This window comes from Hyperolius riggenbachi, chromosome 7 (genome assembly GCF_040937935.1).
Source record: "Hyperolius riggenbachi isolate aHypRig1 chromosome 7, aHypRig1.pri, whole genome shotgun sequence".
Taxonomy (NCBI): Eukaryota; Metazoa; Chordata; class Amphibia; order Anura; family Hyperoliidae; genus Hyperolius; species Hyperolius riggenbachi.
In genome coordinates this window covers 48,483,627-48,501,388 of record NC_090652.1, presented here as the reverse complement: position 1 = coordinate 48,501,388, position 17,762 = coordinate 48,483,627, and the positions used below count along the sequence as shown (strand labels likewise).

General features: G+C 45.9%; 1 protein-coding gene across 1 annotated transcript in view; it reads right to left on the bottom strand.

Annotated features, from left to right (window-relative positions):
- Positions 1-17,762, bottom strand: part of LOC137526006 (transmembrane protease serine 9-like) — a 134,737-nt gene that overhangs the window by 96,962 nt on the left and 20,013 nt on the right. The window contains exons 4-6 of the mRNA XM_068247216.1: positions 16,898-17,067; positions 6,752-7,053; positions 6,481-6,598 (exon numbers count right to left, since the gene is read on the bottom strand). Of these exons, the coding sequence (XP_068103317.1) occupies positions 6,481-6,598; positions 6,752-7,053; positions 16,898-17,067 (590 nt within the window). The remainder of the gene's footprint in view (positions 1-6,480; positions 6,599-6,751; positions 7,054-16,897; positions 17,068-17,762) is intronic.

The following is a 17,762-nucleotide window of genomic DNA, read 5'->3' as shown; positions in this document are numbered from 1 at the left end:
TTGTGTATAACCTTCGTTTATCGTTTCTTCATGTAATAAAATCTGAAAATATTGTTTATAACAGTGAAAAAAATATATAAGTACGCTCGTAATTACTGTAGTAAAACATTAGTAAATATAACTAAAATGTTACTACAACTAAACCTAACCCTACTTTCACACAGAACCCTCCCTCTACCCATCCCTAACCCTTAGACCCCCTGGTGGTGCCTAAATCCCACCTGGTGGTGCCTAACACTAAGACCACCCTTATCGCTTTATTGTGTGGATAATAATGTTTTACAAATAGTGACTGTAAAAAATATATTACAATTTACTTACTGATCGTTTTATTATGTGAATAATAATGTTTTACAAACAGTAAGTGATACAATTTTTAATAACAGTTTTGTTAAATACGATAGATATGTCTATTATTTTTGTAAATGTAATATGTCACGGGCGCATTTTGTAAACTTAAATCATCACAAGCGCAGTTTGAAAACGATTAACGTGGAAAAATCACTGGACTCTGCGGCGATTTTGGAGAGATCGCAATTAGCGGTGCTATGCATGCTAAAACCGCTGCATGTAACACGTTTGCGGGTAACGCTAACTGAGAACGTGGCACTGAGAACACTGCCATGTGTTACATGCTGTAGCGGTTTTTACAAAACCTCTAGTGGTTTGCTTTGAGCGGGAATCGCGCGATTCCCGCTCAAGTGAGAACGGGCCCTAAATAATCTCCGGGCGCCATTTGAAATCGTTAATAATCTCCGGGCACCATTTGAAAACGTTAATAATCTCTGGGCGCCCTCTTTCCTATTCAGCGCCCATAAAACGATGTTTAATAAGGAAGTGAATGGTGGCGCCCTTTTTGTCCACTTACCTCATGCGCCCAAATTTCCTGCTTCCCCAGTGAGGTCTGAATGATAAAACTACATGTTTTGCTTGTGAACTTTTTGGGGTATGCATGATGAGAGATGTGGAGGGGGCGTGGTTAGGGGTGTGGCAGGGGCATGCCTCAAAAGTATCCCTCTTTCTTATCTAAAAAAAAGTAAGGCCAGAGGCCGGCCGGGAGCGATAGGAGACTTCTGTCAGGTGAGTAAATGCTTTTTTTTCCCAGGTGAAATGTGCCCACATTGCATTTATTTTGTGCTGACATGTTGCCTGCAATGCGTTTATTTTGTGCTGACATGTTGCCTGCATGCGTTTATTTTGTGCTGACATGTTACCTGCAGTGCGTTTATTTTGTGCTGACATGTTGCTCGCAGTGCGTTTATTTTGTGCTGAAATGTTGCCCGCAATGCGTTTATTTTGTGCTGACATGTTGCCCCCAATGCGTTTATTTTGTGCTGACATGTTGCCCACAATGCGTTTATTTTGTACTGACATGTTGCCCACAATGCGTTTATTTTGTGCTGACATGTTGCCCGCAATGTGTATATTTTGTGCTGACATGTTGCCTGCAATGCGTTTATTTTCTGGTGTCTGGGGTAACTGTTGCTGCATTTATTATTTAATGGTCATAGTTGGCCGTTTGCTGCTTTTGGGGTTATGGTATACTATTAAATAGCATCACACAGTTTCTGCACACCCATGATGCGAATCCTCCATGGCGTAAACACTGCTTTCTTATGCCTCGCTGCTACATCATTATGCTAGCTCTGCCCATATAATGTAATGGCCACGCCCATTTTTGGCGCGGCGCAGCCCCCCCACTTTTTGGCGCGCCCCCCCCCCTCCCGTCCTGGGTTGAACCAACAAAAATCTGGTCACTCTATTTAATTACCAACATTGATAAGCATATTATTCATCAAATAACTAATGTAGACCTATCTATCTATCTAAAGTAAAGTCCCCTATGATTTGGCACAGGCAGGGATCGTCTCATGCCAGATATGTGTTTTTGCTTGTTGCTGCAACCAGGCCTAAAATTAACAATAACTTCCCCCACTGTAGATGAAATCCAGAGCGGTACACAGCAGAAATAACATACAAATCCTCCAGGCACCGGTCTTTTTCACTCCTGCAGCTATCAGCTGCTCTGTTGCGTCCTGTATGCAGGGGTCCCCAACCCTCGGTATGCGGCCCACTACCGGTCCGCAGGCTGTTTTCAGCCGGTCCTTGGGCCTCATTCACAAAGCGGTGCTAACAGTTAGCACGCTGGTGAAAAGCCCTTTATCATGCCTAAACTCAGTTTAGGCATGATAAGTTTAGGTGTGATAAGTTTAGGTGTGATAAGTTTAGGCATGATAAGTTTAGGTGTGATAAGTTTAGGCATGATAAGTTTAAGCACCAACTGCGTTAGCACCGTAGTGCACAGCTGATCAAGAGTTTTGCGTTAGCAAAGTCTGGTGCACTTTGCATAGAGTTTAATGGCGCTGCTTTGCGTGCGGGACCTTGCACGCTATCTACACTTATCTAAACTTAGCATGCCTAAACTTATCACACCTAAACTTATCATGCCTAAACTTATCACGCCTAAACTGCCTTTTCACCAGCGTGGTGCAATGGTTATCACGCCTAAAGTCTCTAACTAGGTTAGCACCGCTTTGTGAATCGAGCCCTAGGGGCCTGATTCACAAAGCGGTGCTAACAGTTAGCACCGTGGTGAAAAGCTCTTTATCACGCCTAAACTCTGTTTAGGCATGATAAGTTTAGGTGTGATAAGTTTAGGTGTGATAAGTTTAGGCATGATAAGTTTAGGTGTGATAAGTTTTTAGGCGTGATAAGTTTAAGCACCAACTGGGTTAGCACCGCAGTGCACAGCTGATCAAAAGTTTTGCGCTAGCAAAGTCTGGTGCACTTTGCATAGAGTTTAATGGCGCTGCTTTGCGTGCGGGACTTTGCGCGCGTAATATCCTTATCTAAACTTAGCATGCCTAAACTTATCACACCTAAACTTATCACGCCTAAACTTAGCATGCCTAAACTTATCATGCCTAAACTGAGTTTAGGCATGATAAAGGGCTTTTCACCAGCGTGCTAACTGTTAGCACCGCTTTGTGAATCAAGCCCCTAAAGTCTTTAACTGGGTTAGCACCGCTTTGTGAATCGAGCCCTAGGGGCTCGATTCACAAAGCGGTGCTAACCCAGTTAGAGACTTTAGGCATGATAACCATTGCACCACTCTGGTGAAAAGCCAGTTTAGGTGTGATAAGTTTAGGCATGATAAGTTTAGGTGTGATAAGTTTAGGCATGCTAAGTTTAGATAAGTTTAGATCGCTTGCAAAGTCCCGCACGCAAAGCAGCGCCATTAAACTTTATACGAAGTGCATCAGTCTTTGCTAGCGTAAAACTTTTGATCAGCTGTGCACTGCGGTGCTGACGCAGTTGGCGCTTAAACTTATCACACCTAAACTTATCACACCTAAACTTATCATGCCTAAAGTTATCACACCTAAACTTATCACACCTAAACTTATCATGCCTAAACTGAGTTTAGGCATGATAAAGGGCTTTTCACCAGGGTGCTAACTGTTAGCACCGCTTTGTGAATCGAGCCCTAGGTGTGATAAGTTTAGGTGCGATAAGTTTAGGCGTGATAAGTTTAGGTGTGATAAGTTTAGGTGTGATAAGTTTAGGCGTGATAAGTTTAGGTGTGATAAGTTTAGGTGTGATAAATTTAGGAGTGATAAGTTTAAGCACCAACTGGGTTAGCACCGCAGTGCACAGCTGATCAAAAGTTTTGCTCTAGCAAAGTCTGGGGCACTTCGCATCGAGTTTAATGGCGCTGCTTTGCGTGCGGGACTTTGTGCGCGATCTAAACTTATCTAAACTTATCACGCCTAAACTTATCACACCTAAACTTATCACGCCTAAACTGGCTTTTCACCAGTGTGGTGCAATGGTTATCACGCCTGGGGCTCGATTCACCAAGCGGTGCAAAGTGTTAGCACCGTGGTGAAAAGGCCCTTATCACGCCTAAAGTCACTTTAGGCATGATAAGAAGAAACTCGCGCGAAGTTGCCGCGCGCAAAGTTTTGCGCGCGCAACCGCGCGCGTGCGCGCGCAGCGTCCCCGCTTCGCGCGAAGCTCCCATTAAGCCCTATGGGACGTTCGCGCGGTAACTTCGCGCGAAGAGCAGGAAAAAGCGGTGATAACTCAGTGGTGAAAAGGTCATCACGCCTAAAGTCTTTTAGGCGTGATAACTGGGTTATCACCGCTTTGTGAATCGAGCCCCTAAAGTCTCTAACTGGGTTAGCACCACTTTGTGAATCAAGCCCTGTGAGTCTGGCCTCTCCTCTCACTCTATGGGCTCGATTCACAAAGCGGTGCTAACCTAGTTAGAGACTTTAGGCGTGATAACCATTGCACCACGCTGGTGAAAAGGCAGTTTAGGCGTGATAAGTTTAGGCATGATAAGTTTAGGTGTGATAAGTTTAGGCATGCTAAGTTTAGATAAGTGTAGATAGCGTGCAAGGTCCCGCACGCAAAGCAGCGCCATTAAACTCTATGCAAAGTGCACCAGACTTTGCTAACGCAAAACTCTTGATCAGCTGTGCACTACGGTGCTAACGCAGTTGGTGCTTAAACTTATCATGCCTAAACTTATCACACCTAAACTTATCATGCCTAAACTTATCACACCTAAACTTATCACACCTAAACTTATCATGCCTAAACTGAGTTTAGGCATGATAAAGGGCTTTTCACCAGCGTGCTAACTGTTAGCACCGCTTTGTGAATCAGGCCCCATTTCTTTAATCTAGAGCATCATGCAGGAGAGCACCACCAGGTGGCGATGTCCTCCTTACACAGCCATCTGCTGTACTGCTTTAGCTTCTGTACCGACACTGAATCATTCAGGAGACGTAAAAGGAACGTGCAGCACAGTGGACGGCTGTGAAAGGAGGACAACAGAGCTAGTGACAGTTGGTGCACACTGATCTGGATGAAAGAGAGTGTGAGATAAGAAGCCAGGCCTGTAGAAAAACTCTGCTATCTCATTTGGACTAAATTCAATGCCCAGGTGCACCATTGGGACGCTCCTGTTCCTTTCTGTCCTAGAGCTCTGACAATTCACAGTTTAAATCTTATCACCTTCCAGGGGCGTAACTAGGAGCCACCGGGCCCCCTGCAGAAATTCTGACTGCCCCTCCCCACCGATGTGTGGCCATGGCTTTCCCCTCATGCTGCGGCCCCTCCAGCCCCCTAAAACAGCCCGAGCGGGCCCCAGGGGGGACCCGGGCTCCCCCGCAGGTGCAGGGGCTGCAGCCCTTATTGTTACGCCCCTGTCACCTTCTATTCTATCACCTACTATCACCTTCCACAACCTTACTCTCACGCGAACATACCTCCCCTACTCTACACCTTCCCACCACGTCCAGTCCCCAGGAAAAATCCAAATTGTAAATCGGTCTTCGGGCCAAAAAAGTTGGGGACCCCTGCTGTATGGCTCCGATGTGCACATGCAACCTGATGCGGATAAGGTGACATGTCGAGGAGGAAGTGTAGAAGAATGGCTGCACACTGCTCTGCAAAATTAGAGAAGCACACCCCACAGAGCTTCCCCCCATGCCCTGTGGGTTGGCTGAGACTGACGGATGCTTCAGTTCTGGTCTGGATAGCTGGGACTTTACTGTATTTACTACATCTCTGTCTGTCAGTCTATCAATCAATCACATACACATGCGTTGTGCTCACACACACACACATATAGGGCTGGGCCGAGGCAGAGGCAAGAGAGGCTCCAGCCTCAGGGCACAGTGTAGGAGGGGGCACACAACTCACTCAGCTATCATTCCCCTGTTGTATTTGAAGCAAAGAGAAAAAAGAAAAGGGGATACATGGCAGTGACTGCAAGCTAGATAACTAGATAACTAAAGTGGATCCGAGATAAACTTTTACTCATTGCATTATTGTGTTCCTGTCATATAGTTTGTAGAGCATTACTCAAGCCAAATACTTTGTTGGCTCGGCCACAGCTTCTCCAGAGAGCCTTGGTACTCCAAGCCTTAGTAGCAAGGGCTTATGGGAGCTCAGTCTGGACAGGAGGAGGAGGTTACTAGCCAGAGATTTCAGAGGCGGAGGGGAGGAGGGAGGCGGAGAGGGGGGTGAATTTGTCACAGGCTGAGGGCTGGAGATGCTATCAGCTTGCCTGTGTGTAATGTGACAAACAGAACACGGCTGCCCTCGTTGTATCACAGGAATAAATAATCTTAAACAGTTGAAGCTGTTTGCAGCTAGATTTGCTGTGTAAACTAAATAAACTGTAGAAAAGATATATAGACAAGTTACTTGTTATAGTTAGTTTTTCATCCTGATCCACTTTAAGGTGTTGGAGGGGTTGGGGGCCCTGGAGTGCCTCTTAGTCTAATAGCAATCAGCGTGTGACGGCTGGGGTGGGAAGGTGTGTGTGTGTGTGTCTTGGTTAGGACACACACACACACTTTGTAGTCTGTAAAATTCCATAGTGTTAGGGGTTAGGACCCCAAAGCTGTCAGTGCAGTTGTAGTTTAGACATTGGCCCATGAGTGTGTGGCTTTGACTGCTCACACTGGTTGAGATCATAACTTGTTGCAAGATGACTGTTCGATAGTTTATTTTTCCACCAGAAACTCCTTTGGTAAAATTTGGCATTAGAGGAGGGATTTGGATTAGAAATATAGCTAGCCTAAAAGAGAAAAAAAAACTTAATAGAAAACTTCGCTGAGCCCAGAAGAAATTGCCCAAAATGCCAAATCCCTGTTATGGGAGCAGATAGGGGGTTATATCAGTGGATCAACCAGTGGATTGGATGATCTGTTTATTCTCCAGCTATCCATACACCATCAGAAAGGCAGTCAGAATGATGAGTGTCCAGTAGGGCCTCCAGGGACAGGTGCCTCCAGACTTCTGGGAAGTGCTTGAGCTGTTTAAATCACCTCCACAAGTGCCTGTTGGGGTTGGAATATTGGTCACATTGTAGAAAGTTACTGGCACGTAGCTGTTGATCCAGGATTGATAAGCTGTGACCAGGGTGTAGACCCCGGGGCGGTCTTCAGCTGCACAGCCATCTCCCCAACTCACAACTCCAACCTGGTACCAGATACCCTCGACCTTACACACGAGAGGTCCACCTGAGTCGCCCTGAAAGATGGAAAAGGTCAATATAAACTGTGATCTGTGTTTTGAGAACATTACTAGGAAATCTTAGAATTCATTCAAATAAATACGATAGCACTGACTGAATGACTACTGACTGAATTCTATACAGAGATTATTATTATTTATTGTGTTTGCAAAGTGCCATCATATTCCCCAGTGCTGGACAATAAATAGGAATAGACAATGCTAGGCAGATGCAATGAAGCACATGGTTATAGAACAAAAACATGAAACAAGGTCATGCAACTTGGAAGCTAGTTGCAGAGAATAGAGTTGGGCCGAACCTCCGATTTTAGGTTCGCGAACCGGGTTCGCGAACTTCCGCGGAAGGTTCGGTTCGCGTTAAAGTTCGCGAACCGCAATAGACTTCAATGGGGATGCGAACTTTGAAAAAAAAAATAATTATGCTGGCCACAAAAGTGATGGAAAAGATGTTTCAAGGGGTCTAACACCTGGAGGGGGGGATGGCGGAGTGGGATACACGCCAAAAGTCCCCGGGAAAAATCTGGATTTGACGAAAAGCAGCGTTTTAAGGGCAGAAATCACATTGAATGCTAAATGACAGGCCTAAAGTGCTTTAAAACATCTTGCATGTGTATACATCAATCAGGTAGTGTAATTAAGGTACTGCTTCACACTGACACACCAAACTCCACTGAACAGAACAGGTATGCAGTGGCGGGTTCACTAAACAGGTATACAGTGGCGGGTCCACTGAACAGAACAGGTATGCAGTGGCGGGTTCACTGAACAGGTATGCAGTGGCAGGATCACTGAACAGGTATGCAGTGGTGGTGGGTGGGTTCACAGAACAAGTATGCAGTGGCAGGATCACTGAACAGGTATGCAGTGGTGGGTGGGTTCACAGAACAGGTATGCAGTGGCAGCAGGATCACTGAACAGGTATGCAGTGGTGGGTGGGTTCACAGAACAGGTATGCAGTGGTGGGTTCACAGAACAGGTATGCAGTGGCAGGATCACTGAACAGGTATGCAGTGGTGGTGGGTGGGTTCACAGAACAAGTATGCAGTGGCAGGATCACTGAAAAGGTATGCAGTGGTGGGTGGGTTCACAGAACAGGTATGCAGTGGCAGCAGGATCACTGAACAGGTATGCAGTGGTGGGTGGGTTCACAGAACAGGTATGCAGTGGCAGGATCACTGAACAGGTATGCAGTGGTGGTGGGTGGGTTCACAGAACAGGTATGCAGTGGCAGGATCACTGAACAGGTATGCAGTGGTGGTGGGTGGGTTCACAGAACAAGTATGCAGTGGCAGGATCACTGAACAGGTATGCAGTGGTGGGTGGGTTCACAGAACAGGTATGCAGTGGCAGCAGGATCACTGAACAGGTATGCAGTGGTGGGTGGGTTCACAGAACAGGTATGCAGTGGCAGGATCACTGAACAGGTATGCAGTGGTGGTGGGTGGGTTCACAGAACAGGTATGCAGTGGCAGGATCACTGAACAGGTATGCAGTGGCAGGATCACAGTACAGGTATGCAGTGGGCTGAGGGCTCACTGAACAGAACAGGTATGCAGCCAGGAAGAAGTTAAGCCTAACTAATCTTTCCCTATATGAGAGACTGCAGCAGCTCGCCCTACTCTCACTAATGCAGGCACACGAGTGGCCGTAATGGCCGCCGCTGCCTGCCTTATATAAGGGGGGTGGGGCTCCAGGGGCTAGTGTAGCCTAATTGGCTACACTGGGCCTGCTGACTGTGATGTAGAGGGTCAAAGTTGACCCTCAGGTGCATTATGGGGCGAACCGAACTTCTTCCGCAAAACGTTCGCGTGCGGTACCCGCACGCGAACCACCTAAGTTCGCGCGAACCACGTTCGCCGGCGAACCGTTCGGCCCAACTCTAGCAGAGAACAGTAATTCAAGTCAGAGTCCACGGGAAGCTGGAAGTGATGATGGAGCATGATCACATAGGATACACTAGGGAATGAAGGACCATGCCAAAGGCTTACTCTAAGGGGAGGGCGTAGGAAGGAACACACTGGGAAGGGCTATCGAATAGGTGTACAGTGAAAGGAGTTATGGTGTGGTAGTGCATGGGTATTCCTACTTGAAGAGGTGGGTTTAGAGAGCTAGTTTGAATGTGTTGAAGGATGGGACGAGTCTGACAGGATATGGGAGGGAGTTCCACTGAGTGGGGGCGGCTCTTGAGAAGTCTTGCAGGCGGTCATGGGAGTAGGAAATGTGCAGGGAGGTCAGGCAAAGGTCATTGGAGGAACTGAGGAGTGGTATATATCTGTGAACAAGCTTCCAGCTGGAGGTAGGGCAAATTTTGTGCGCAGATTTGTAGGCCAGGCACAGAATCTTGAAGCTGATCCTGAAGTGCATAGAGAGCCAGTGTAGGGCTTTGCAGAGGGGAGACATGGAAGCAGAGCAGTGTGAACAGTGGATGAGTCTAGCTGCCGCATTCATGACTGACTGAAGGGGGGATGATGCAGTTTGAGGGGAGGCTTGACAGAAGGGCATTGCAATAGTCTAGGTGGGAGATGACGATGGCATAGATGAGAAGCTTGATAGTGTCTGGGTTTAGGAAGGGAGCAGGTCTTAGAGATATTGTGGAGGTGTAAATTGTAAGTTCTGGTAATGTTTCGGACATAGGGGATGAAGGAAAGGGCAGAGTCCAGGCTGGATGGGCCTGGGAGGACAGGTGCATACTCAAGTTGTTGAATGTGACGTGCAGTGCTGCTCCGATACCCCTTTTCAAAATTCGGATCCGATTCGGATCTGGATACCCAGATATCCGATCCGGGTCGGATATCCGATTTCAAAATTTTATGATCCGAATAAGATATCCGACCTCAGTATCCGGGGTATCCGGCAGGATTCGGATATCTGGATAGAAAAAACAGAAGTGGCCTTTAAAGAGACTCCGTAACAAAAATTGCATCCTGTTTTTTATCATCCTACAAGTTCCAAAAGCTATTCTAATGTGTTCTGGCTTACTGCAGCACTTTCTACTATCACAGTCTCTGTAATAAATCAATGTATCTTTCCCTTGTCAGACTTGTCAGCCTGTGTCTGGAAGGCTGCCAAGTTCTTCAGTGTTGTGGTTCTGCTATGCACTCCCCCCTCAGGGGGGAAAGAAACACACAAATGATCTCTTGAGATTCAAAAGGAATGCTGTATACAGCCTGCTTGTGTATGGATGTATTTTCTATGTGTGGACATACTGTACATCAACCTACTCTTCCTGTTTTGGTGGCCATTTTGTTTGTTTATAAACAAACTTTTTAAAACTGTTTTTAACCACTTTTAATGTGGCGGGGAGCGGCGAAATTGTGACAGAGGGGAATAGGAGATGTCCCCTAACGCACTGGTATGTTTACTTTTGTGCAATTTTAACAATACAGATTCTCTTTAAATTGCTTTAAAACCTTTTTTTAGGGTAAATGAGGCATGTATCACGTGACACTCTGACTGTCACGTGACACGTGCCAAGTGCCACATGACACGTGCCAATTTCCACGTGCCAAGTGCCAAGTGACATCTGCCAATTGCCACGTGCCAAGTGCCGAGTGACAGTCAGACAGCAGAGGAGAAGACACTAGTGCACACTAACTGTCGCACTGCTAACAGCATAGCAGTTCTGTAGAAATCTAACACAGTAGTACTACTACTCTAACAACTACTAGCACTGACTGCAGTACTACAGTACTAACTACACAATAACACAGTAATCCTATTTCCTAATCCCTAACCTAACCTATCCTGAAGCTAGCTAAGGCTAATAGCTGGAAAGCAGGCAGCAGCTGGCCTGGTCTGTGCACAGCACACACACAGACACATAGCAGCTGCAGCAGCCCTGCAGCACAGCACACACTCTGACTGTCACACAATGAAATCAAGCTAATTAACAATACACCAATAGTGTAGTGATAGTGAAGGGGTTAATCACTGAACAGCTTTAGGTTTATCACTGTATACAGCACTTGCTAGGCCAGCAGCTCCGGAGCATGTCTCTCAGTGACGAGATTTCTCATTACGGCACCCACAGGGGGCCCACTGCGTTTATTTTCTGCCGAAATGTTGCCAACTGCATTTCTTTTCTGCTGAAATGTTGCTCACTGCGTTTATTTTCTGCTGAAATGTGGCCCACTGCGTTTATTTTCTGCTGAAATGTGGCCCACTGTGTTTATTTTCTGGTGAAATGTTGCCCACATTGTGTTATTTTCTGGTGTCTGGGGTAACTGTTGCTGCATTTATTATTTAATGGTCAATGTTGGCTATATTTGGGCACTCAGCCTCAGAAAGGTTTGCCATCACTGGCATAGGGGAATCCCAGAGACAGGGGGAGGAGTTGATTAGTAGAGATGGGCCGAACGGTTCGCCTGCGAACGGTTCCAGGTGAACTTTGGAGGTTCGCGTTCGCCTGCATCAGGCGAACTTTTGCGGAAGTTCGATTCGCCCCATAATGCTGTATTGAGCAAAATTTTTACCCTCCATTTCACTGTCAGCAGACATGTTATTGTCAAACACACTGCTTTCAGTGCTAGAGAACCCTCCCTTCAAGCTAGGTCTTTTATACCATTAGTATAATACTGCTGAGCCATTGCCCTTTGAAAAGATGTGAGATTTTGGAAAGTGAAATAGGGAGGCAATGAAAGTCTATGGGGGATTTTACCAATTTTGGACCCCTGTAACTCTAGTTTGCAGAGATGTAGGGACCCCATCTTTGGAATCCAAGTCTAACAATATGTCTTCTACCTGCATGAGACATTTCGTGAAATTCAGACGTTGCTAACGGCCATAGCTGAGATTTCTGTACGTCACCATCACTACCATTGAAATAGCCCAAATAAACAGGTTTTTGTGACCCTAGGCTATGACCTCTTTGGCCTAGGGGCCCGAAACTCACCAGTCATGTTCCCCCTAAGGGTCCCTACAATGCTAGAAAATTTGGTACTGCTGAGCCATTGCCCTTTGAAAAGATGTGAGATTTTGGAAAGTGAAATAGGGAGGCAATGAAAGTCTATGGGGGATTTTACCAATTTTGGACCCCTGTAACTCTGGTTTGCAGAGATGTAGGCACCCCATCTTTGGAATCCAAGTCTAACAATATGTCTTCTACCTGCATGAGACATTTCGTGAAATTCAGACGTTGCTAACGGCCATAGCTGAGATTTATGTACGTCACCATCACTACCATTGAAATAGCCCAAATAAACAGGTTTTTGTGACCCTAGGCTATGACCTCTTTGGCCTAGGGGCCCGAAACTCACCAGTCATGTTCCCCCTAAGGGTCCCTACAATGCTAGAAAATTTGGTACTGCTGAGCCATTGCCCTTTGAAAAGATGTGAGATTTTGGAAAGTGAAATAGGGAGGCAATGAAAGTCTATGGGGGATTTTACCAATTTTGGACCCCTGTAACTCTGGTTTGCAGAGATGTAGGGACCCCATCTTTGGAATCCAAGTTTAACAATATGTCTTCTACCTGCATGAGACATTTCGTGAAATTCAGACGTTGCTAACGGCCATGGCTGAGATTTATGTACGTCACCATCACTGCCATTGAAATAACCCAAATAAACAGGTTTTTGTGACCCTAGGCTATGACCTCTTTGGCCTAGGGGCCCGAAACTCACCAGTCATGTTCCCCCTAAGGGTCCCTACAATGCTAGAAAATTTGCCACTGCTGATCAATTGCCCTTTGAAAAGATGTGAGATTTTGGAACTGTAAATAGGAGGCCCAATGAAAGCCTATGGGGGATTTTACCAATTTTGGACCCCTGTAACTCTGGTTTGCAGAGATGTAGGGACCCCATCTTTGGAATCCAAGTCTAACAATATGTCTTCTACCTGCATGAGACATTTCGTGAAATTCAGACGTTGCTAACGACCATGGCTGAGATTTATGTACGTCACCATCACTACCATTGAAATAGCCCAAATAAACAGGTTTTTGTGACCCTAGGCTATGACCTCTTCGGCCTAGGACTGCATTGAACGCGACCCACGCATTGTGCGCATTCTGGACAACACCAATTACTGGGTTTATAACCTTCTGGATCCACGGTACAAACACAATGTTCCAAAACTGCTTGAAGAAAGAGTCCGACAGGTCAAAATGGAAGAATACCAGCAGGCCCTTGTGGAGACTTTAAAGAGGAGATTGACATCCTCCCCCTCCTCTAGCCAGTTGTTCGCCGACAGACTGACTTCCGCAAACCCAGGACGACCAGGAGGGCAGCAAACAACACAAGCCGCAGCTAGTGCCCAAAAGGGAATGGTATCGGCAGTGTCCTTGGAGTGGGAAAATTTTCTGACACCCATGCAGCAGCACACAGAACAGCAAGCGTGCAGATCCACCTCCAACACCGATCGCCTGGAGAAGATGGTCAAAGACTACATGTCAGATGGCATAGCTGTGTTGAACAATCCATCTGCACCCTTCAACTATTGGGTATCGAAGCTAGACACCTGGCACAAACTGGCAATGTACGCAATAGAGGTGCTGGCTTGCCCGGCAGCCAGCGTTATGTTGGAACGCTGTTTCAGTGCTGCCGGAGGCATTGTCACAGATCGGCGTATCCGCCTCTCCACAGAAAATGCAGACCGTCTGACTCAAATTAAAATGAATCAATCCTGGATTGGAAACGACTACGCAACACTCCCGGACCCCAACCAAGTAACATGAACAATGAACATCTGTGATGGGTTAGCGTTTCCAGTCCCTGTTTATTGAACCTCTCATCTGTATTACATTTATGACTGCATGGCGACAAAACGCAAATTGCTATCTGCACGCTTCTTGTCCTCATGCAAGGCCTGGGTTGTTGTGTCTCAAAGCGTGGCCTTCTCCTCCTGCGCCACCCTCCTCCTGTTCCATCACGTGTGCTGCTGCTGGGTTAGCGTTACCGGTCCCTTTTCCTGGAACCTCTTATATGTATTACATTTATGACTGCATGTCGACAAAAAGCATGTTACCTGTGCAAAGAAAACAGACATTTCCCGCATTTAAAAGACAGTTTTCCCTTTGAAACTTTAAAATCGATTTTCTCAAAAACTATAAGCTCTTTTTGCTATTTTTTTTTCCTCTTGTACCCACTCCCAAGGTGCATATACCCTGTAAATTTGGGGTATGTAGCATATAAGGAGGCTTTACAAAGCACGAAAGTTCGGGTCCCCATTGACTTCCATTATGTTCGGAGTTCGGCTCGAACACCCGAACATCGCGGCCATGTTCGGCCCGAACCCGAACATCTAGATGTTCGCCCAACACTACACGTGACCCATTCGGCCAATCACAGCGCTAGCCGAACGTTCGGGTAACGTTCGGCCATGCGCTCTTAGTTCGGCCATATGGCCGAACAGTTTGGCCGAACACCATCAGGTGTTCGGCCGAACTCGAACATCACCCGAACAGGGTGATGTTCTGCAGAACCCGAACAGTGGCGAACACTGTTCGCCCAACACTACTGCCTATAGAGCATGCCCTAGTGGCTGCAGCTCTGGTCCTTTGAGTCCGCCAGGAGAAAAGTGTGATATAAATGTTATTTGTCTTGTCTACTTTTTCTCTTGTATTGAGCATAAATAGTAAATTTTAGGCAAGCAATTTCAGGTCAGCTTCAGTTGGTATAGTGGTTAGTGTGCTTGTCCACCATACAGTGAGACCCAGGTTCAAATCCCAGCCAATGTGAGTTTGCTTTTATGCTACAAATCCTTAAAGGGAACCTAAACGGAGAAGGATATGGATTTTTCCTTTTAAAATAATACCAGTTGCCTGAATCGCCTGCTGATCCTGTGTCTCTAATACTTTTAGCCACAGCCCCTGAACAAGCATGCAGATCAGGTGCTCTGACTGAAGTCAGACTGGATTAGCTGCATGCTTGTTTCAGGGTGTGATTCAGCCACTATTGCAGTCACAAAGATCAGCTGGACTGCCAGGCAACTGGTATTGTTTACAGGAAACATCCATATCATTCTCAGTTAAGGTTCCCTTTAAAGGAGAACTGTAGTGAAAGGTATATGGAGGCTACCATATTGATTTCCTTTTAAGCAATACCAGTTACCTGGCTATCCTGCAGATCCTCTGCCTCCAATACTTTTAGCCCTAGACCCTGAACAAGCATGCAGCAGATCTGGTGTTTGACATTTTTGTAAGATCTGACAAGATTAGCTGCATGCTTGTTTCTGGTGTGATCCACACTACAGTGGCTGGATAGTGTACTGGTTAAGGGCTCTGCCTTTGACATGGGAGACCAGGGTTTAAATCCTGGCTAGGTCAAGTACCTATTCAGTAAGGAGTTCATGGCAAGACTCCCTAACACTGCAGGGTGGCCTCTTGAGTGCGTCCCTGTGGCTTGCAGCTCTTGAGCGCTTTGAGTCCGACAGGAGAAAAGCACTATACAAATGTTTGGATTATTATTATTACTGCAGCCAAATAGATCAGCAGGGCTGCCAGGCAACTGGTATAGCTTAAAAGGAAATCAATATGGCAGCCTCCATATACCTCTCACTACAGTTCTCCTTTAAGCAACCTAATGGTTCTATTGCATTGAGCATAAATGTTAAATTTTAGGCTAGCTTCACTTACTTCTGTAGTGGTACAGTGCTTAGGGTGATGTGCCCACCACACAGTGAGATCTGGGTTCGATTCCCAGCTATGGTATGATGTATACTCATGTATGTTTTCCCAGCTATGGTATGATGTACCAGCTATGGTATGATGTATACTGGTTTTTAAAATAGTATAATTCCCTGGCAGAAGAGACCCTCCTCCCTCCGGGAGGAGGGAGGAGGGAATAGGTAGAAGGGTAGAAGGGCAGGAGGGAGGAGGTGGGATGAGGGGATGAGGGGAGGAGGGAAATTAAAATTTCCCTAGCAGAGTGTGTAGCAGCTGTCCCATAACTAATTAGTGTAGGTAGGCAAATGGTATAAAGGACCTTGCTTGGAGGAGCGCGGGTCCTCTAGCAGTGATGTGTATTTCACTGAATTAGGTGGGGCTCCAGGTATTAGAGCTTTTGAAACATGTTTTCTATCATTTTTCCAGTTGACAGAATTTTTTAAAACTTTGAAAGTTCGCCTCCCCATTGAAGTCTATTGCGGTTCGCGAACTTTTTCGCGAACCGAACCTTTCGCGGAAGTTCGCAAACAGGGTTCGCGAACCTAAAATCGGAGGTTCGGCCCATCTCTGTTGATTAGTCTGGCTGCTGCATTTATGATGGATTGTAGGGGAGCGATGTGGCTCTGAGGAAGGCCTGACAGGAGGGTGTTGCAGTAGTCCAGGCAGGAGATGATGAAAGTATGGATGAAGAGTTTGGCAGTGTCTGAGATCAGGAGTTCTGTTTTTCTCCAGGTTTAACTTTAGGAACTTGGCTGACATCCAGGATATGATGGTTGAGAGCCCTTCTGGGGTTCCCTCTTCCATATTCTTCTTAATGGGGCTCAGAGTACACTCTGCCTAAGGTTTCCTCTACGCTCCTTCAGGGAGTTACTTACACTCCTTCTTGTGGAGTTCCCTCTAAACTCTATCATGGGGGTCCTCTCCATTTCTTATGTTTCCTCTACACTCTTTCTTGTAGTCACACTTCACCTCTTCCATAGGTCCCTTTGGACTCCTTGTGTTGTTCCCTCTACACCTTCTTTGGGGTTTTCTCTATACTCCTTTTACGGTTCACTGTACTCTCTTACTGGGGTTTCTACACATTTCCTCTTGTAGTTCAAGTATAACCCTTGTGGGGATCCCTATTTAATCTTTGGGTACCCTTAACAATCCTTTTCAGGTACCCTCGGCACTCCTTCTGGGGTTTATTATATATTTCTTTGAGGGGTTTCTGAGTTCCAGCTACTTCTGGGATCACTTACCTGGCAGGAGTCCTTCCCCCCGTTCTGGTAGCCTGCACAGATCTTATCACTTTGGATAATTACGGTTCTGTCACTTTCTGTCGAGTCGATATGATACAAACTATTGCATGTACTGTAGTTAATAAGTGGGGTCATGACCTCCTGTAGAGTACCATTTACTGGAGATGATCCTGGTGGGGAACAGGAATAATTAATATAAGTTTAGTGCCATCATTCATATCCGCTACAGCTTCTAATAAAAACATGATTTTGGTTCATTAGAATGCTCCAGAAGCATAATATAGAAGAGTTATTGAAATCAGTTAGTACAATTCATTTTTGAATACATCTTTCCATGCTAAAACATGAATCTTTTTTGATCTTCCCACAGGGGTGCTCGGATACCCCTTTTTAAAATCTGAATAGATTCAGATCCGGATACCCAGGTATCCGAGTAGAATCAGATATCCAAACCCAATATCCGGTCGGATACGGATATCCGGAAATAACCGGAAGTAGCCTTTAAAATGCTTCCAAAATGTTTTGGAAGGTAAAAAATCTCTCTCTCTCTCTCTCTCTCTCTCTCTTCGAAGGCGATTTTTGCCATTGAAGGTGATATTGGCTTCAGCTCGGATATCTGAACCAACTATCCGCCCAGATTTCAGATTTTAGATGGGGAGTCCGAGTTTGCTCGGATAGTCTATTCGGATTTTAACAAATATCCAAATTGCCGGGTTATCTGGGTAGTTCGGGTACCCGAATATTGGATGAGCACCACTGCTTCTAAACACAGGGGGACAAACATGAGTGAAAACGCTTGTTCCTATAGTGATGTATGTATAGTAACACTTTAACTTGTTACTTCAAAACCAATATTTTAAAATGA